General features: G+C 40.9%; 1 protein-coding gene across 10 annotated transcripts in view; it reads right to left on the reverse strand.

Moving 5' to 3' along the window:
* Positions 1–22,523, reverse strand: part of ANKRD44 (ankyrin repeat domain 44) — a 327,574-nt gene that overhangs the window by 129,393 nt on the left and 175,658 nt on the right. For all 10 annotated transcript variants that reach the window (XM_043577389.1, XM_043577386.1, XM_043577384.1 and 7 more), the window contains exons 5-8: positions 9,370–9,570; positions 8,960–9,047; positions 6,423–6,565; positions 5,136–5,348 (exon numbers count right to left, since the gene is read on the reverse strand). In XM_043577389.1, coding sequence (XP_043433324.1) covers positions 5,136–5,348; positions 6,423–6,565; positions 8,960–9,047; positions 9,370–9,570 — 645 coding nt within the window. The remainder of the gene's footprint in view (positions 1–5,135; positions 5,349–6,422; positions 6,566–8,959; positions 9,048–9,369; positions 9,571–22,523) is intronic.

Below are 22,523 nucleotides of genomic sequence, written 5' to 3' on the forward strand. Positions count from 1 at the left end.
TGTGGCACATGTCTCCTGGAGTCACACAGCTCAATGGTCCTACTGGAAGGCAATAGAGCATCTAGAAGATAACATTAAGGTCAGCCTGCAAGGGTTAGGGGGAATGTGTCAGAAGCGCAAAAGGGCTTCCTAATTCAATGGAAGAGCAATATAAAACCCTAATTTGCAAAAAGCCGTACGTAGTCCAATTTTTTAAATGGTTCTAAGAGCCAGAGATGGTACATGGTTAGTCCTCATCCATTTCTCTCTTTTTTCCTCACATCCTCTCCAAAGTCGTCATGTCCTTATCACTGCTTTCTTTCTCTCGCCTGTCCCATTTCACCTTTAACCTCTGCTGTGCAACTCATTCTATAATTCAGACCTGGTACATATACAGAAGGGAGCTGGTTCACTTCAATAGATGTGTGATGGGCTTCAGCTCCAGTGTCTGAGGGCTAAAAAGACTAAGGGCCCACGGATGGAAAAGAATTCAGACCATGGGCAGGCTGAATACTAGTGACCTGGAGGCAGGAAACTTGGCAATGGTAATTTCTGAATCTATCTAAGTAGTATTTGGAATAGCTATGTATTTAGTGCCTTCTTTAACATTTTGAATGCTTCCAAAAAGAGCTTTGAGATGCCACAGAATTACAATGTAATGTGTAATGGAGAAGAAAAATTATTTTGTATCTTCTCGGGCTCTTCCTATTTGCAAAATATAAGTGAACCTTCAATGGAGTATTGTATAAAGTATTGTGTCTTTATTATTTTATCATAATTAAACCAACACTACAAAGTCAGAGGTAGGGCCATGGTCAATCGAAGCAAAATGAGGGATTGTAAAATGTGTGTAGGACACACGTTCTCCTTCCCCTCTCCATCATCTTGTAATTGCTCATGAAGACATCACTCTTAGTACTTTGTAATGATAGAGGAAAACAACGTGAACATGTGCATGGGTATTGGCCACATTTCAATATGCTATTTCTGTCAAACTCTGGAAGATCTAAACAAATACAAATTGTCTTGGAATCTACAAACACTTTCAAAATCCAAGGAGCACTGTGGTACACAGAGATAACAACTTCAATTAGAAAGCTACCTCCAGAGTCAGACAGAATGGCTCTACGGAAATGGGAGACAGATTATGGCTCCAGGGTGAATCCGGAATCATGAAGGAGGATTCAAGAGAAGGAAATCCGATGTAAACAGAGTAGATTGAAGGAGACTGAAGGAGAAGGCTAGATTTGAACCAAAGTCCCACTTACACAGATCAGCTATTACATAAACCTAAGTCTCAGATTAAAAAAAAAAAAAAGGTATTTCCATATTGTATTGATGATTAGCAGTGTACAGGAAAAATTAATTCTTTAAATCAAGTGGTCATGCTTTCCAGGCACATTTTATGAGAGAGAAGGCTGCCATAAACTGAGACAGCATAGTTAACTGGGAGAAGTAGGGAGGTGTGCCAGAAAGTGGCCTTCTAGCCTTGTTCTCAGGCACACTGAGAGCACCAGTTGGCATGGTTTGAAGAGGGAATAGAGAACATCAGACAGCTCTTTGAATTAATTAACTGAAGGTTGGTGAAGCGAGCTATTTTATTTAACTTCAATAATTTTCCTTTCTTTGGAGAATTCAAGGATTTCCTTCAGATACCAGTATGGCAATACAAGTGTCACAAGTTTTGGGGACAAGAAGTTTGGCCACCTGTAAACCTCCTGCCTTCTCACCACTGTCCTCTGTGACTTCAATGCCATATGATGACTCTTCCCACCTTGGGTTACAGGTCCTCAGTCTCTTTGATGCCCCTTTGTCTCTTACCCCCACCTAGCACCCTGGATTGACTCCACTCAACACTCTCTTCTTCATTTCTGCCTGTTTTCCACCTTCATGAAGACATTATACTCCCCTCCACTTCCTTTCTATCTTCTCCAACTCTTCTTTTTTCATCCCTTTCTCTGGCTCTTCCTCCTCTTCCTGATCCTAAGACCAAAGGGTTTCTGGCATCCTTCATCCTTCCTCTCCTCATGCTGTGATGCACTCTCTCCTTGGGTGACCTCAACCTTTTCTCTGAACCTCCACTATCGATCACCTCTGTGTGAATGAGGCAGCCTAATTTTTTTTCTTCTATTTTCTACTGCTCTCCCATGCTGGAGGATCACATTTTCCATTGTTGGTTTTCTCAGACTGTACCAAAGGCTCAAAATCACCTTCTCAAAAACTAAACTTACCAGTTTTACCTCCTAAGCCTACTCTTTCTCCTAACATCCCCCTTAATAACGATAATTGTTTATTGAGTGCTTGCCATGTGGAAGACACTGTTCTAAGTAATTTATGTGAGGTAACTTGTTTGGTCCTCACAGCAGTTCCATGAAGAAGATGCTACTGTTTCCCCAACTTTACAGATAAACGGACACACAGAGAGGTTGTTTATGATTACATAATTACTGAAAGTCAAGGCTAGGATTGGAATATAGGCAGTCCAGCCTCAGAACTGAACACTTAACTACTATTCTGTATTATCTCTTAACCAGATTTCATTTCTTACATTTGTCTTCAATTCCTCTATCTCCTATCCATCCAAATTTCATTGATTTTCTTTCTGCGAAGCCTCTCTCTTCTGTTGGTTGTCCCAACTCCCCTGGGCTCATTACTTCTTATCTAGACCAGTTTTATTGACTTGCATTTATTCTCTAATTGTCCTCTCTCTAGGTCCACTACACCTGAATTTTCTTTTTATAAAAATGAAAATAGTTTTTTCTCACCTGGATATAAAAATAACACATGCTCATGTATCACAATCAGAAGATTAAAACAAGTATATAAAAAAGAAACTAAAAACCCAAATCATAATTTTGCCTCTCTGCAGTGATATTATATTGGTATATATTCCAAATATTTTTCTCTTTTTATTCATATACACAGACACATACTTTTTTAAATTAAAAAATTAGATATTTAGTTACTGCATATTAATTTTTTCACTGATAACACTAGGTATTACAAGTCTTGTTCACATTTACCAATCTTTTTTTCTTTTCCTTTTTTCCTTTTTTTTTCATATTTGCCAATCTTAAAGGCAAATATACCTGTGTGTTAGTTTGCATTTTTCTAGTTACTAATGATACTGAATATTTTTCATAGGTTTAATGGATATTGTATTATCAGTCTTGTGATTGGCCTTTGCCCAGATTTTATAGAAGATTTTCAGACTTTTTTTTTAAATGGTTATTCATTTTGGAGAGAGAGAGAGAGTAAGCAGGGGAGGGGCAGAGAGAGAGGGAGGCACAGAATCTGAAGCAGGCTCCAATCTCTGAGCTGTCAGCACAGAGCCTGATGTGGGGCTCAAAACCACAAACTGTGTGATCGTGACCTGAGCCAAAGTCAGATGCTTAACGAATGAGCTACCCAGGTACCCGATCAGACTTTTTCTCATTGATTTTTATGAGCTCTTTATATATTAAATGTGTTAACATTTTGTTTATCATGTGTATTGCAGAAAAAATTCTTTTGAGTTGTTCCTCTTTCAATTTAGTTTATGTCTGCGTTTTTTTGTTTTGTTTTGTTTTGTTTTTTGGGGGTTTGTTTTGTTTTGCCATATAAACATTTAAAAAATTTATGTAGTCATATATACAATTTTTTCTCTGGTGTTCTGTGGCCAGATTACTATTTCTAATTGTCAGTTTAGATCACATGACCTCTATAATGAGTATTGGTCTCCACAGCTTATAGAAGCCCAAACTCCTCAGCTAGTTGATAAGCCCTTTCATTGGTCAGGTCACATCTCAGCTTGCTCCTGGGTACTTTCTTTCATACATTTCATTCAAGCACAATAAATCACCATTCTGAAAATTCGTCTCATATTTCCTCACTATTAAAAATTGTAACAAAAAAAGTAAAAAGATTTTAATAGTGAATGGGAAAGGTCATTAAAATAGATTGATCCACGGGCACCTGGCCGGCTCAGTTGGTAGAGCATATAACACTTGATCTTGGGGTTGTGAGTTTGAACTGCAAGTTGGGTAGAGAGATTACTTAAGTAAGTAAATAAATCTTAAAAAAATAAAACAGATTGATCCAATATTCTTAAAATTAAATTTCAGAAATGGTAATTTTTCAAAAGCAGAGGCAGAACACATTGGGACCTTGCTTTAAGATTCCTGTGTGCTTGGGATAAGGGAAGCTGAGGATGAGTACAAGGTCACTTGGTACAGGTTAGGATATTCTGCTACGACCTAAATGCATTCAAATGATGTAACCTGGATGGTGAGGGCTGCACGCATAAGTTCCTCTTGGTTACCTGTTGTAGTGAGCTAACTACTAACCTAGAGTCTACCCAGAGCTTTTCCTATCCAGAATTCCCAAACCCTTTCATGTGGTTCTCTTTACCTGGAGTGCTCTCTCTCAGATTCTCTCTATCCCTCCTCATATCAACTGATATCAATCTTCTGAGTCTCGGCTCAAAAGCAGGCTCCATTTTTGATCCTCGAGAAATAAGCACTGCTTCTTACAGTTTGCAGCACTCTATTATTGTCTCGTGCCACTCAGCACATTCCTCTCTTGCCTCACGAACACTTGAGCACACTATCTCCTTACCGTACTGTAAATTCCTTGAAGGCAGAGCTCATATCTCATCTTGGAGTACTCCTTCCGAACTAAACAGAGGGCACGAGATGATCTTCAGTAAGTGTGCTGAATAAAGACTATCAGGTCCAGGTCAATGTTACATTACTAAAGCCACTATCTAGGGTTTACTATTGGACAGTGCCTGAGAAACTTTTTGGAGGGCCATGCCAGGGTTAGAAGCAGACCTGAGATCATTGGCTTAGGCTTTCCTTTTGATTCTCAAGCAGTTCTGCCATGTTAGCTCAACATTCACCTCAGTGTTAGAAACCAAGCCAAGTCAACATCCCTGAGACCAGTATTTGCTCTAGAACATTCACTAAGCTACCAAAAGCATGTGGCTAGACCCTCAGTGTCTTCCAGCTGGTCCTACCATTTCTGTGGTAACAACACAGCTAAGTTTTTGTAACACACCCACACAGGGCAAGGCTGTTGTTTACTAAAACAGGGCATAATTTACAACAGTTGATTTTGCTCACACAGAGGCTCAACGCAAAGGTATTTAGCCCAGAGAGAGACTGAGAATGTCGTACCTGGATGTTAACATCCGCCCCGTTGTTTACCAATAGTTCAAGACACAAAGCACCGTGTGTGGAGGCAGCAGCGAAATGCAAAGGGGTGAACCCACTGTTGTTGGGCTGGTTCACGTTAGCACCGTAGTCAGTCAGCTCATTAACTACAGCATCCTGCCCATTGTAGCAGGCCAGGTGAAGGGCCGTGTTTCCATAGATGTTGATTTCATCAATCTGCAAATGAGTCCAACACAGGATGGGTAAAATCACCAGAGCCACTTTATTGCATTTTCCACAAGAAAGACTAATGGCTACACTAAGGGAAGTAAACTTCCATCTGCCAACATAATTATTCAGAGCTTTCTCTTGTCCCGGTGTGGTCATCCTGGGAATGCCTGTCATCCCAAGATAAAGACAGCAAAAAGTGAATGTGACAAATAGTGAACTGGGAGGAAGAGTTGGAGGTTTCAAGTCGTGGGGAGAGATTTTTCAGCAAGGGAAGGGATAAAGAGTGAAAGGCAAAACTGCCTCAAAATGGCAGAGGAGAACTGAATCAGAGAAGAAAAGAGCCAAAACTCAACAGAGAACGGGAAGTGAAGGGTTGGGAGATATGCAGGGAGGTGCTGCAGATTCTAAACTAGGAGTTGGGCTCAGAAGCCACTTGGTTTGGCTCTGCCGTCCGACACCTCCCACAGCCACGTCCCAGCTGCAGAGCCAAGAGCTGTCTTAGGGATTTAGCTCAGGGCTCTCTCCTGCTGTCCCAGAACTGCTGCACTGCTGGGTTTCACTATCTCAGTCTCAGCATTGCAACTTGGTTTTCCTTTCTTCCAGGGACAGGCATGTTCCAAAGCCCCACACTGCCCCTGTTCTGCTAGTTGAGGGAGGCTGGGATGGGGCTGACTTCTCCAGCTTAGCATTGGACATTTCTGCTGTTTGTCCCTGCCACTCACTCCTTTATTTCTGCGTGTACACCACAACTTAGAAGGCTGAATTCTGAAGGCGGGATGGAGAACCGTAGCCTATTTAAAAAACAACAGGTTAATAATATGTACTACAGGCAACATATATGTTTATAATTCTCTATGTTGATACAGAAAGTTAGCCTGTTTCTGGTTTTTCATTACTTGCTATATGCCCCCATTGCCCTTCATTGATTGCCCTTGTAAACTCAAAAAGACAGGACGCTAGAAAAGAAGGTGGATTGTTTTTTTTTTTACCCTCTGGAATTAAAAATCAAACAGGATTCAATTTCAGAACAACAGAAAACCCACAAATACACCATGGGTTGATGCATTAAACATAGCTCACCTCCACCCCTAGATTCAGGAGATGTTTGACAACGTTGATCTGTCCGTTGGAGGCTGCAGCGTGCAGGGGGGTATAACCCTTCTTATCCTTACAAGTCACTTCTGCGCCGTGGTTAATGAGCAATGCCACGACGTCCAGGTGGCCTTTACAAACAAAACAACAGAAGACATGGTGAACCTTTTTAGGATAATTTGACGATTTATTCCACCTAAATCATCACTATTAGCTTCTACTGTCACCAATATTGCAAATCCTGCTAAATATGTTAGTACCACAACCTAAAATATGTTAAAATAAAAGCAATGCTTTTGAAAGCAATTGCCATTCCTCACTGAAAAGTCCAACAATGACAATTTGGTTTGGAAAAACTAACGGAAGAAAAAAAATCAATCGGAATAACTCCAGATTATTGTTAAATTATATTGCTGCTGCTTGACCATAGTTGTGGATCACAGAAGTGGCAATTCATATGGTTCAACTTAAAAGTATTCTTGTGAATTACTGGCTAAATAGAAACCCTTCTAGTTTCAACTCCTGTTGACATATTTTCTAGAATATTATCCTTTATATCCTATCTCACTATATAAATAGTATGATAAATATGTTTGGCCTTTATATTGTGACTGGAGATTATTTGATGCTTTGGGTCATTGCTCTAAACATGGTTCATAATTGAAGGGTAGAAGGTAAGTACTAATTCCAAGGGTCTAAGATGCATGTGGGATTGTGTGCGCATATGTGTGAGAAAGAGAGAGATGGAGGGAGGGGTGTATTGGGGGGGGGGAGGGAGAGAAGTGTGTGTGTGTGTGTGTGTGTGTGTGTGTGTATGAGACACAGAGAGAGCATTTGGCCATGGCTTGTTGTATTAAAATTTGACTCTTTTCCCCCAAGACTTGTATATGGAAAAATTACTTTCAATTACTAGTGGTGCTATCTTAAGCTTAAGTGGTGTTATCTTTTGTCCTGGTTTTGTCCTTTATTCCCTAAAGATAGTCATCTATATATTTTTTTCCTATTTGTACCCTGATGACACACAAAAAGCAATTCCATACAAATGCTGAAAGCAATTCTACATGAATGTTTTAACTATATGTTAGCAAAGAACAAACTTGAAACCCCAGGTTCTTTGAGTCCCATCTCACACTAGTCTAGTGTGTGCTCTACACAAACACCAGTCTGGCAAATGTCCTCTTGACTCCAGTCCTGCAGGTACCATGCAGACATCCAATCTGCTTCAATCGGCACAAAAGTCCCTGCTGTCTTTAAAAAAAAAATGATAATGCTTACAAGATCTTAAGATTCTGATGTTTTAAGCACAAATGTCCATGCAGACTCATCTACAGCCACATAATTTATTTCATCCCTACCCAATCCACTCTTTTTTCTCCCCACAATTAATGTTATTATTTTTATGATAATAAAAGGCCTGTATGCCTACTAAAAAGATTTCGGAAGGCAAAACGGTGTTAAAAGGAAACAAAAATCATCCATAATCGCCAATCCCTTGAGATGATCAGCCAACATTTCAGTGTGTAATACTGAACAGACATTTCAGTGTATACTGGATAGCCAAATAGATAGTTTAGATTGCATGGATTTTTTTTTTTTTACAAAAATGAGGATCATAATATCCATACTGTGTATTGATCTGTTTTTACTTAACATATCACAGAATATTTGTATGTTAATAAATACTAATGACATCATCACTATAGTTACAGGATAGTGTCCCATTGTGCTTATCTTTATAATTCACCAACACAATCTCCTGTGGATGGGCATATCGGGTTGTTTATAACTTGGGGCTGACAGAATCCTATCAGCTTTTCAAATTGCAGGACGTTCTCCAGTTAGAAACACAAAGGAAGGATCTTAGCTCTTCATTTCCCACAAGTCTACACTGAGAATAAATTCCATGAGGTCTGTCATTTGTGAGTGGTATTCGTGCCAACAGAAGTGAAAAGGAAAAACACGGAAATGTCACGGCTCCCTTCATCTCTCCCCAGCGAGCTGGCAGAAGCGGGAGTGGCAAGCCCCGGCCTCTCGGTGGTACAGAAGCAGGATACTCCATGGTTACTCTCGTCACTTCAACCTCCATAACAGCCAGGGGGCTGCCCTTCCTTCCTTTTTGTTTATTTCAAAAATATTTATAAATAAAAGGACAAATGGAATTTATGTCCTTGCTTTGCTAGCCAGCCCTCTTTCTTTTTGAACACTTCATTTTGCTGCCATGACAAGCTCAAAAGAAGCTCAATTCACACCACTCTCCAGTCCCGACTGAAACCCATTCAATGAGGTCTGGGCCATGATTCATCCCTCTTCCTCTCTGTGGGGTAAATGAATCTCTGAGAAAGCAACTGTGTAATGAGAGTGCTCTATGCATGCCAGTAAAATGGACCAAATCTTAACTCGGGTGAATTCCAACCTTGGAAAGAAGTCAGGCCTGCCCAAGAGAAGGCCTACATGGTTAATGGCAGGGCTGTGGCTTCTTTAGGTACAGGTATCTGCACTTTGCCTTCCATTCATGGAATCCTTACCCATATATGCTGCCCAGTGCAGAGCACGCCGGTCCTTTTTGTCAAATGCGTTGATGTTTGCTCCTTTGGCCAAGAGTAAGTTGACCATCTGGAAGAAAACCAACATGCAGATACTCTGAGTCAAATTAACATCAAATCTCAAGGCGGATCAGAAACCTGGAGTTCACACAAAGTATGAAGATGATGTCACAGACAACTGTGAGGCATGTGTGTCAGAGGAAAAGACTGAGGTGATGGCTACTTTTTTAACCCACTGGCTGTGAATTTAAAAATTGCTATGGTTGCCTAAGGTTTGGTGTACAGATATAAGGATCACACTCTCTAAAACCCTCAGCACTAAGATTAGGTCCCACCTGGGGCTAAGGGAGTCTGTAGTAAGAATTGTTGCTCCCAGTGATGAGGGCACTCACCTCCACATGGCCATTCAGGGCAGCATGGTGCAAGGCTGTGCGCCCCCCTCGATCGGAGACGTTGACGCTGCTCAGCAGGGGAATGATCACTTCTGCACACTTGACAGCCTTATTGGCAGCTGCCACGTGGAGGGGGGTCTGCCAGTTCTTGTCCCTCGCATTGACGTCAGCCGAGTGCTTAATCAATACTTGTACTGCTTCCTGCAACCAAAGCGGAGTTTGCAGGGGTCACTGACAAATGCTCAGTCAATACTTATTGAATAGAAGATGCTTTACCAGACCCCAGAACTACAGGAAGGGAAGGCTCCATGCCCTCAGAGGCTGGCTCATGATGTATATTCTTCTGAGAAAAGCTAGGTAATATATGATAAAGATCAAAAGAGTGGCACAGGTGAAAACAGATCCACTTTATCTTTATTTGCTAGACCAGGAGTCTTGGCACATCTTCAAAACCAAATAAACCTTCTAAACGTAAGGTTTCTTAATGAGGTATAAGCAGCCTTAGGTTAAATGTGAGCACTCATGCGTAGGTACGCATGCCACGGTAAACATATCCATAGGTCAAAAAGCCCCCAAAGATAATGTAATGCAAAGATAATCTTCAAAACCAAATAAACCTTCTAAACGTAAGGTTTCTTAATGAGGTATAAGCAGCCTTAGGTTAAATGTGAGCACTCATGCGTAGGTACGCATGCCACGGTAAACATATCCATAGGTCAAAAAGCCCCCAAAGATAATGTAAAGTTGGAAGTGTTTGTCCATAAGCCTCCATCATCCAAAGCCAAGGACCTCAAAGTCCTTCAGACATTCTTGGATCAATTCATAAATGTTTGTTTTTCTCTGCCAACATCTTAACCTTCACTGTGTGATCCATAGCAATCAAGGGAAGATGTCTATTACTACCTCAACTTGAAGCTACAAAATTGTTCCATCTTTTCCCAACTTTTTTCCATGTTATGGTGAGGTAAATTTTTTTCTACTGTTGAGTTCCTTCACCTTTATTGAGACTTACACTTTTAATTTTCCTTCTATTGATCTAATCCGCTTATTAGACTCTTGAAACCTCAACCTTGGCTGTGCAATGGAATCACCTGGGGAACTCTTAAAAATACAGATGGCTGGTCCCACACCAGAGATTCTAACTGGCCTCAGAATTTCTGTAAAGCCATCTGGGGATTTTGTTATACAGCTAAGATTTAGGACACTCTTCTGTTACAGCAAGAAAATGATATAGCTTCTCTCAAGATGGGAATGACTGTTGACTGCTTCTCTTTACTTCTAGAGACAACCCTAGAGCCAATGAGTGGGATGCCTTTATGAACATCTTGTCAGTGTGGCATCAATAAACCAATGAAACGCAATGAAAGGTACCACACTCCTGCCACCCTTCACAGACCAAGAACTTACCCTGTCCACCTTATTCCTCACAGGCCTGGACTGTCTGATCTACTTTATTGTGCAGGTACATAAAAGTGCCCAGAGAGTAAATTATTTGAACTCTCGAAATTAACATTTTTATCAGGGACATAAATAATGAAGAAGAATGTTCTAGGAATCAGTAGCAGCAACACATTAAGATGAATGGCTAACCTGGACAGTAGAATGAGAGCAAAAACATTTAATTTTGCAAATTAGAGAATACAGTTTAAATATGCGGTGTGACTCCATTTAGATGCTATAAACAATAAACTGAGAGGGCCCAAGCAAGTAATTTGTTAAAATTACCAAAAAGGAAAAAAAAAAAAAAGGATATATGCCACACCTCCTCAGCAAGGCAATAAAGTCCACAAAACATTCCTGGAGCTCATGTTAGAGTGAAACATGTCTACGTACATTCTTCTCTCTCTCTTTTTTTTAAGTTTACTTATTTTAAAGAGAGAGAGAGAGAGAGAGAAAGTAGGGGGAGGAGCAGAGAGAGAGAGGGAGAAAGAGAAAGAATCCTAAGCAGGCCCCACACTGTCAGTGCAGAGCTTGATGTGGGGCTTGAACTCAAACCAGGAGATCATGACCTGAGCTGAAGTCGTCCACTTAACCGACTGAGCCACCCAGGGGCCCTTGTATACGTGTATTCTTAATGCTCAACCATGATATGTGAAACACTGCAGAAGATTGAAAGAAACATTAGTCACATTCTTTTTTTTTAGAAAGAGAGCGAGACAGAGAGACTGCATGTGCAAGGGGCGGGGGGGGGGGGGTGGAGGGTGCAGAAGGAGACAGAGAGAGAGAGGGAGAGAGAGAAAGATTTCCCAAGCAGGCTCCACACTGTCAGCGCAGAGCTCCACATGGGGCTTGATCCCACTAACCTGAGATTATGACCTGAGCTGAAATCAAGAGTCAAATGCTCAACCAAGTGAGCCACCTAGATGCCTCCAGACTCTGTTTTAAAAGCTAGCTGGGTGAAAAAAAAAATAAACAAAAGAAGAGCTAAGCCACAATATAAGGATGAAGATTTACATAAGAAAAAGATGGTATTTTTTATCAACTTTGGTCTCAAAAGTTGTGAGATTTATGCAGATGCACATACAATCTATTGTGATGTGGAAAGAAAATATTGGAACCTCCATTCATGTTTGTTTTCTTTAAAAAGGAAAGCATTTTAGCCGGTATTTAACTTCTGGGTTGGCATTGTGCCCTCAGCTCCACAGAAGATCTTGCCTCGCAGGAAATGAGATGCTCTCCAGGAACAGTGGGGCCTCCAGGCACAGAGGGGGTGAGCCTTGCCCTCTCCATTCATTTGCTCCGAATGCACTGAAATGCACAGTGATGGGCCTGCCAAATCAATCTACAGATTGTAATATGTACCCTTAAACTAAAAAGATGTATGCAAGGAACCTGCAGATTAAAGATGATAATACAAATGCAAGTGTAAATAATGTGCAGTCACAGAGCTGACAGTTCTACTCTGAGTAAAAGGTTTCTATCATCCACATTACAGGGTAAAAATAATGACAAATTTAATCAGATCTGACAAGAGCTTGGCCAAAACAGAAGAAAATCATCAGAAGTCTATTAGCTACATGGTTATGTAAGACTATGATAAATGAAAAGCCTCACCCTAAGTATATTGTGATATACTTGAAATATTAGCTAATAATAGTCATTCCGATATATAATTTATAAGTAAATAAGATGCATATCTTGAAGATGCATGCTGAAAAAGTTTTGCAGAGATACAGCCAAAAAGGTTGGAGATAAACATCATAAAGCAATAATATAAAAGTGGCATTGTACATATTCACAGAAAATAAGAATATACACTATATTTTTAATTCCTTTGTCTTGTGTCTTATTTTACTGTATTTATACAGATTATTGCTTTGCACTAAATATTATTTAAATTCAGAAGAGACTAACAAAATAGAAACTATACATGAACATTTCACAAATTTATACTGTTCGGACATAAGACCAATGAATTCATGAAAAAATTTTAATTAATTAATTAATATATTTATTTATTTATTTTATTTTGAGAGAGAGGGGTGGGGCAGAGCAAGAGAGAGAGAATCCCAAGAAGACTCCACGCTTGGTGCAGAGGTCAACACAGGGCTCAACTCCATGACCTTGTGATCATGACCTTAGCTGAAATCAAGAGTCGGACGTTCAACCAACTGAGCTACCTTGGTGCCCCCAAAACCTTTTTTTTTAAGATAACAAAATATGATTACTTTGAGAGTAACTCAGACTAGGTGAATAAGATGTTACCTAGGAGAGGCCCTACTTTTAAATGATTAAGAATGATTTACATTTCATTCAAAGTAACAGGTTAAGCCAAGAAAATATACATTTACATACCAGTTATAGTTTATATATAAATAAGTAGCATTAGAGCTTGTTGGGAAGAAAATCTGCATTGTTAAATAGGCAATACTTCTAAAAATAGTTTAAACAGAAAAATTTTGGTCTGTTTTTGTAAATAAAGCTTTCTTAAAACACAGAGTCATTCATTTCTTTACATATTATCTATGGCTTGTTTGAATTGTAACAGAGTATGCAGCCATCAAAACTCAACATATTTACTATCTGGCTTTTGCTGGAAAAAGTTTGCAGATGCCCTGGTCCATCTTGCTCCTTGTTTGAATTACCACAAATTGCAAATGATCAAATCTGGTTAAAATAAAATTTTGTTATTTACCAACACAAAAAAATACTGTTTTGAGTCCAAATAGTCTTCTAAGGAGGGCAGAAGCCTCTGTGTTCAGTCCTTGCTATGCAGTGGTGGGTCTATAGTGAATTTGGGAGGAGGATGTACCAAGCTGCATTTTGGGGCATAATACAACAAGCAGCATTTGGAGCTTGGTAGGAAGGAAGGGGTGAGGACAGAGAGAAAGAAGAGAGGACTTGGGCCCTGTACCCCAGGGCAGAGGTGTACGTCTGGGCAGGAACAGAGTCAGCAGGCTACGAAGAAAAGAAAGCTGATACATAAACCAAACAAACATCAGGAGCAGTTTGGTGGAGCCAGGCAACCAAACGCTCAGATCTCCAGGAATTCTTTGGGATCACTGGAAGAATGCTAGACTTTGCACAAGATATGGCACATCATTTCCAGCCGGTTATATCCATTTAGAAGGCAAGGTGCCCCAACCAGCAGCGGAGTTACACCCCCAAAATTAGACAAGTTAAAGGTTCAAGTTCATTGACTGGATGGGGAAAAAAATAGAAGCAGGTAGGCTTTCTAATAAGTCTCCTTTCGCGTGAACTTTAAGCAAGTACCATGTGAGTGCCAACTTCGTCACATTTGTCTCTCATACCAACACTCAACTGCCATAGCTCAAGGATGCCTAGAATAACCGTTACTTTTATTTATCTACTTTTATAAAATGTTTTAGCTTTGCCATTCTTCATTTTTATTTCTCTATCTGCTTATGCAATGGATTACATTGTTTTCATCTTACTTGACAAGAAAGGACTCTATCTAGAAATACTTAGTATACAAAGGAGGGTATCTTACTTATTTTCCAAAAATTAACACTTTTTTTTAATGTTTATTTACTTATTTTGAGAGAGAGTGAGCAGGGGAGGGGCAGAGAGAGAGGGAGAGAGAGAATCCCAAATAGGCTCCATGCTGTCAGTGCAGAGCCTGTCACGGGGCTCGATCCTACAACCCATGAGATCGTGGCCTAAGCCGAAATCAAGAGTCAGGTGCTTAACTGATTGAGCCACCCAGGGGCCCCCCAAAGTTAACTATTTTTTCTTAATGAAAATACAAGTATTCTAAAATTATTATGGAATTAACTTCATAGACATGGGATATTAGAAGTAGAGAAGGCTGGAGCCCCTCGGTGGCTCAGTCGGTTGAGCATCTGACTTCGGCTCAGGTCCTCATCTCACCGTTCGTGATTTCGAGCCCCACATGGGGCTCTGTGCTGACAGCTCAGAGCCTGGAGCCTGCTTCAGAATCTGTGTCTCTCTCTTTCTCTCAGTCCCTCCCCTGCTCACACACACACTCTCTCTCTCTCTCAAAAATAAATAAACATAAAAAAAAAAAAAGAAGAAGAAGTAGTAGAAGGCTTCAGGGGTCATCTGGCCTGACCTCTTCATTTGAATAGGCAGCTTCATGTGATAGGCAGGGTGACTGAGTCAAGGGGAATGATCTGTCAGCCTGGCTGATTAAGAGCCTGGCTTCTGCATTTTCTACCAGGCCAGAGCTTACTCACTGGACGGTTTCAGCCAAACATGCTGACATAAGTACTTTTAAATGTTAATTCTCCTTAGTTATTTAAAATTTTTAACTCTGTTTTAGCCGGCCAAACCTGCTTAAACATTAATAGAAATTTAATATAATACTTCAGTAAAAAACAAAGCTTTGATTTAGAAAGACAGTAATTTCCTTCTTTAAAATTGCATTTCTCTTTCAAAAATTTTAATCTTGGAAGCACAATTTGGTTTTAAGAGAGAGTAATTTTATAGCTATTTAGGAAGTTAATTTTTGTAATCAAAAGAAGCCTTTCTCTCCTAGTATCACCCACTAGCTAAAATCTAGGAGTCCGCCCTGACAGAAATTTACAAGATAAAAGAAAACTAGGGGCAGCTGGGTAGCTCAGTCAGTTCAGTGGCCAACTTCGCTCAGATCATGATTTCATGGTTCGTGAGTTTGAGCCCCACGGTCGAACTCTCTGCTGTCAGCACAGAGCCCACTTCGGATCCTCTGTCCCCCCTCTTGCTCTGCCCCTCCCCTGCTCACATGCGTGTGCTCTCTCTCTCAAAAAATAAATAAATCAGCATTAAGAAAAGAAGAAAACTACGTGGGGCAAGGGACACTGAACACTTTCTGAATCAAGAAAAGATATTTAGGGGCGCCTGGGTGGCTCAGTTAAGCCTCCAACTTCAGCTCAGGTCATGATCTCACAATTTGTGGGTTTGAGTCTAGCGTTGGGCTCTGTGCTGACAGCTCAGAACCTGGAGCCTGCTTTCAATTCTGTGTCTCCCTCTCTGCCCCTCCCCCGCTCATGCTCTGTCTCTCTCTGTCTCTCAAAAATAAGCATTAAAAAAAAAAAAAATACCTAAACAGTGTTTCTCAAACTATCTGTGGTGAAGGACCAGTTTTTAAAAAAATATTATTTCAAATCAATCATGAGTCAATGCTTTTGTGAAATACAATAAAAAGTATTTAGTAGGATAATAAAATTTAAAAAGACAAAGACAAATTTTGAACTTGATTCTTTTATTATTAAATTTAGCAGGCGTGCAATGAAAAATTGCTCTAAAAAAAACTGCTCCATCAAATTGCTCTAAAAGTTTCTGAATGCTTACTCTTATCATTTTGTCTTAAGACAAAAGCTCACGGGCTTAGATGGGTATACAACCCACACTGTGAGTAGGGCTCCCGCAAAACTTTCTTTATAATGAACAAGCACATGTGAGGAGTCCGGCATTTCTCCTGAATGGAGGCATCAGCCCAGTTAGCATTCAGTGTTAGGACTGTAGACCTAGTTGGATTACACTCCACAGTAGGCTGCTCTGTATCAATCATGGAAATAATAGAGTGAGCAACTGTCATGGGATGCCATGCAGAAGGGAATTGGAGACGGCATTTGCAGTCACTTTATTGCTACTTTTTATGACTTTCTCTTTTTACAAAAGGCCACCCGAACCCTGTAATAAGAAGTAGAAACATACACAGCGGCACATGGAAAAGATGAAAAGAAATAGGAAGCATGTGTCTTAAAAACTGTCACCCTTAATGTTTGTTTTTTCACTTCCAAATGTGCATTGCATTTAAGTGGTCATAAATTACTCATGGAAAAGTAATTGTTTGTGACTATAGAGAGTCCATGCAGGCATAAGCAATGTCAAATGTTATAAACTGTAAGTTGGTTTAGACCGGGGTCTGAGTCTCACCCAGTTTTCTGTAGAAACTCTCCCCAAAGCCTGGCAGGTGCCTTGTGCATACTGTATACACTCAGTATATTTGGGTAGAATAAATGCATTGGTATAATCATTAGAAACTCTCTAAGTAAAAATATGCCAGTATTAACAAGACATTTCCTGCAGTCCTGACGGCATTTACTCTATTACTGAAATCATTTGGGGCTTTCACCCTCTATTGATTACAGCAATTTCATATTCTGAAAGAATTGCATAAATCGGTGCCCAACTAATTTGTTCAATTAATTGAATATTTTTCCAAAAGCCCTCCTTATTAAATCAAACTTGCCCTTCATTATTTTAATTATTATTGGAGTTCAATTATTCCAAGAACTAGCAGTACAAAGGGGCTCCCTGGAGACTCTGGGGTATGGAGGAACTCAAAGGCAACTGTTGAAGAAGTGCTGCCTTTCGACACAGGGAAGGCCAGATACTAAAGTATTCCCGGTGTTAGACCTCAGCTCTCAGAGTGTGGTGTGGAGACCACATGCGTCACAATCTTCTTTTTAAAATGCAGATTTCTGGGCGCGACCACAGGCTATATCAGAATCTCTGGAGATGAGGTTCTAGAACAGGTACTTGTGACAAGCACCCCAGATAATATGAATGCACAGTAAATCTGAGTATCACTCACCTACATTCTAGGTAATAGGTCATAGAGTGCTTACTTTCTTTCATTCCCGGTACTACGTCCTCTATGTGACCATCTTTTTATAATCATGGAATAACTTAAGGAAAGCAATAACATTCCCGTCTCCCATATAATTCTTCCAATCCTCTTGTCTACTAGCATTTAACTCACAATAATGACAATGCTTTTTAGAGAAAGGGGGAAAGCATGAGTATTAAAATTTGAGCTATATGATAAAATGCTTATCCTGCTCGGCTCTGGGAAACATTTTTATACTTGTCACGACTTCTGTCTACACAGACACAAAAGCAGACCCATTTTATGGGTAGGAGCAGTATCCATCAGGGGGCTCGGTTGATCTGAGGGAAGCAGCAGATCATGGTGGTTAAGAGAGCAGATTCGCGAGTTACATGCTCCTCCACTTACTGGCTGCGGCATGTTAGGCTCGTTACCTAACTTCACTGAGATTACCTTTCCTAAATTAGGATTAATAGCATTATCAGTCTCAAAGAGTGGCCCGGAGGTTAAAACGGGATCATGCACAGAAAGTGCCTAGCATTCTGCCTAGCACACACTAAGGTTTCAATAAACGTTCACTGTGACAATATATATTTGGACTCAACATCCTCACTTCTACAGCCTAAAGACAGTACACAATCATTTTTAGCACTGTTAACCAAAAGACAGCCGCTAGAACAGGAAAGTGAAAAGTTCAGCCATTCTCCTTTGGTGCTACCTTCAGTTCATTCTAGAAGAAAAGGCATGTGTGAAAAGCCGGCTGCATTTGGACGCAGGCCACAGTAGACTGGGTGCCTGGGTGTCTGCCCTAAATACCATGTCCTGGAAGACACACTCTGTGACCCTTCAAGGCCCCTGTAGCACACTTAACAGTGTCCTCCACTGGGTGGCTTCTAATAAACAAGGTATTAAACTGTCCAGGTTCATATGCATTTAATTCCTGTCCCCTATGGCTGCTCTTTTCTAAGACAGAAAAACAAAAAAGCAATAAGAATAAGTTAAACAGGGGGGCGCCTGGGTGGCTCAGTTGGTTAAGCGGCCGGCTTCGGCTCAGGTCATGATCTCACGGTCCGTGAGTTCGAGCCTCACGTCGGGCTCTGTGCTGACAGCTCAGAGCCAGAAGCCTGTTTTGGATTCTGTGTCTCCCTCTCTCTCTGACCCTCCCCTGTTCATGCTCTGTCTCTCTCTGTCTCAAAAATAAATAAATGTTAAAAAAAATTAAAAAAAAAAAGAATAAGTTAAACAGGAGGAACAATCAGAAATAATTCACACTTCAGAAAACTCTTCCTGGAAGCCCCAAATCTTGCTCATCTGTGTTATCTAGAATCTCAAAATATGTTTCCCTAACACTTTGGCAAGAGATATCTTCATTTCTTCTCAGCAGTGGGAGTAGTCAGAGAAAGGGGAGGTGGTGGTGAAAGAAGCCTTTGGGGGGTCACGCAGAAGACAGTGCTATGGCTCCAATTATTGGTTTGGCTGTCTCCTCCCTGGGAATCCCAGGTGTGAGGAGGTGGGGAGGAAGGAGGGGGACGCGGGGAAGCATCAGAAGGAAGCACACAACACAGCCTGGTCAGTAGCAAGAAAGTCTTGAAGGTTTATCTCCAGATCCCAGTCTATGTTGGACAGTCTTCGGAGGGTATGACCACGTCTTGATCTACTTTTCGGTGTGTGTAGGAGCTTTTCTGTCAGGCATGGGTTGATGTTTAAGCAATATTATAATCTGATACTCCTATTGCTATTACAGGCTCAGGAAATACATTTAGCAACGAATATGATTTTTCCAGGCATAGAAATCTGAACATAAAACTTGCCTGGATGGAAAGAAAGCTCAGAAATTTGACTGATATCGATATCTTTGACTTCTACTGATATCTGTGCTGCATACAATTTTGAAACTCATCCTGATCTCGTGGGTTCCAGTGGCTTAAACAGCTTCCTGTGCCACACTTCCATAAACAAGCTTCGAGTCAGTTTACCCTGCATGCACGAAGGATGATTACCATCGGCAGTCTCTGTGGTGCACACTAGTTCTATGTTAGCAGTTGTACAGAGAATCACATTAACATAGCTTAAGTGAGAAATCTAGTCTTTAATGAATCACTCAAAAAACAGTTGTTTACTGAGCAGGCTAGATGCTGGAAACACAATGACAAGCAACAGGCATGACACTCATTTCAAGGAACTTACTATCCAGAATGTCATTTAAAAATTTTTTTTAAATATTTATTTACTTTTGAGAGAGAGAGACAGAGAGACAGAGGCATGAGCAGGGGAGGGGCAGAGAAAGAGAGAGACACAGAATCTGAAGCAGGCTCCAGGCTCTGAGTTGTCAGCACAGAGCCTGATGCGGGGCTCGAACTCATGGACTACAAGATCATGACCTGAGCTGAAGTTGGACACTTAACCAACTGAGACACCCAGGTGCCCTGAGAATGTCTTTTTAATTAGAATAGAATAATAATTTCAGTGATAGTTTTATGTTGTGAACATAGCCAAGCTGAACTATATTTCCCAGAATCCCCTCCCCAGCCCTGTTTGCCACAAGGGAAATCTGCCTGGATTTTGGGAGGCATAGATGAAACCACAGCCTGATTGGTGTGTTGGGTGCCAGGTGCCGCTGCAGCTTGCACACACTGTCACTGACCAGCTGGACCCTGTGTTTGCACAGGACATGGTTGTTGCTTCTTCAGAACTTACAGTATCTCCCTCGGTTTCTCCTGTTCTTGGGTCAGGTGCCCACAAGCTCTAAGGTGAAGCACACGGCTCCTTCTGCAAGTCTCCCAAGTCTGCAATGTTGAGGCAGTGAGAGTCAGGGGTTCCAGTTTGTTCTTGTTCTCCCCCATTTCACGTCCAGCTTTTCTTTGCAACTGCAGACCCTGCCCGCCAGCAGTGACTTCAGAACCACACAGAAACCAAGGTGATGGCCTTACACAAACTTCTCCAGCAGCTCACGCAATTGTGTGAGGCTTAATTACTACAATAAATATCTTATTCTGTATCTCTCATGGTGGTTCTGGGTCCCTGATTGAACCCTGAGCCCTGAGACATCAATTGCCTACATTTTAGAGGCAAAGGGCTTTGAGGACAGAAGAGAGTTCATAAGCCTTTCAATGCAGAAACGGTTTTTAATTCACATTCGCGTAAATCATACACCAGTGTTTGCCAATCTAAGCAACAGACAGATGTGCCAACTCTCAGGCTGAGCACACACATCTCCTTTGGCAAATGCTAACAGCCAAGTTCCAAAACACAATCCAAACCTTCTCTGTTGTTTTCTCCTCAAGCCTGCTTCTCTTTTCTCAGCTATTATTTAGGGGAGATATAATGGAATGTAATAATCACATAATAAGATCAAATTCAGAGGAAGAAGAAAATTCGAATTTAGGACTTCCACAGCCAAGTGCTGTGTTGGAGTTCAGATGTCCACAGTCTGTTCCAACGACAGTCACAGAGACTTCAATTTTCATAAGAATCTTTTTGACTTGTTGTGACAGATATTAATATGAAGATATGACCCTGACTACAACTCAGGGTCAGCTTGCATTTAATTCCTTCCTAACAAGAGACACCTGCAAGGGATATTTTTCCCTCGGCAAACCTGTAGAGGGAGCTGGTTCCTCAGGGAAGCAACAAACGCCTGTCTCAGACATAAAGGTTGAATCATTGGGTTGACTGAACTCAATCAAATACACTAAAGACATGTAAGGAAGGCAAGCTGATGGTTGCTGGCAAATGGGTGTTTTGAAGATTTAAAGCAAGTAGCTGAGCTCACAAAGGGGGAGATCACTTGGGAAAGATCACATAATACTGAAATCATCTGGTTTTACATCTTTCTGTGCCACTAGACTACAAGCCTCCTAAGCACAGTTCCTGGCATGTTGGAAGTGCTTGGTGAATTTTTTTTTTTTTTAACTAAAAAGACCTGGTTCATGTTAGAAGAGGAATAAAACTCATAGTTTTCAAAGAATACTTAAAAAAAGAAATTTACTGAAGATCAAACAGTCTTCAAAGACCAAGGAATACTCTGTGAAGGAGCTAGTCTCATGACACATGACACTGGTCATACAAACTCAAGCAGCCCACTGTACCTGCTTTCCCAGGTTAAACAGAAATGAAACGTAAGACCATAAGGAGATTCTGGATTCCCCAGGATCTGAGTCAGGCAACTTAGGATCATTTGTTTCCCTCATTCCATGTGGGCTATTGGGAAAGAGAACAGACCGCATCTTATAAAAACTACTCAAATCACACAGCACAGCAAGGAAGATTATGAGTACTAAGTTAACTGTCATCTACGAAGCATATTGTGAAATGTCCAGATAGTTTGCCAAAGAGGAAAAGCTGACGCTGATGATAGCCATCAACACGTCAGCAACACCACTTGCTCCTAGCTGTACCTGGAGAACAGCACCTTCTCCAGCAACAGAGAAGCCTCATTGGGTAAAAAATCAGCTACAAAAACTAGTCATCCAATGACAAGTGCCCCCTAGGTGACAGCCTCTTGTATCCCTGGATGGTGGGCATCCCCTCTGACGAGGTTGCAAGGTTCATATTCACCAGCATTCCTGGCCACCCCTCCCCAACACTGGTTCTCTCTTCGCATCTGTTATACTTTCCCTGAACCAGCTGACCCATTTGCTGTAGTTTCTTTAAAAATTTTTTTAATGTTTATTTATTTTGAGAAAGAGACAGAGAGTAAGCAGTGGAGGGACAGACAGAAAGGGAGACACAGAATCCAAAGCAGGCTGCAGGCTCTGAGCTGTTAGTACAGAGCTCAACGTGGGGCTCGAACCCATGAACTGTGAGATCATGACCTGAGCCGAAGTAGGAAGCTTAACTGACTGAGCCACCCAGGCGCCCCTCCCCCCCCTTTTTTTAAGATTTGCTATAGCTTCAATGAACATCCTCTCAGTTCCTCAGTGCTAGACGTGTATAAAAAATGATCATCTATTAACCATCTTCACCTGCATTTTTGGAATTTAAAATAAATTCTTTCTTGAGTACCTACAATGTCCCAGGCTTGGGACACATCAAGGAACAAAACAACAACAACAACAACAACAACAACAAAAAACAAGTCTGTGCCCTTATGGAGCTTACATTCTGGTAATATGTTTGCCAAATGTGACATGTTCAT

The sequence above is a fragment of the Prionailurus bengalensis genome, chromosome C1 (genome assembly GCF_016509475.1).
Source record: "Prionailurus bengalensis isolate Pbe53 chromosome C1, Fcat_Pben_1.1_paternal_pri, whole genome shotgun sequence".
NCBI classification, from domain to species: Eukaryota; Metazoa; Chordata; class Mammalia; order Carnivora; family Felidae; genus Prionailurus; species Prionailurus bengalensis.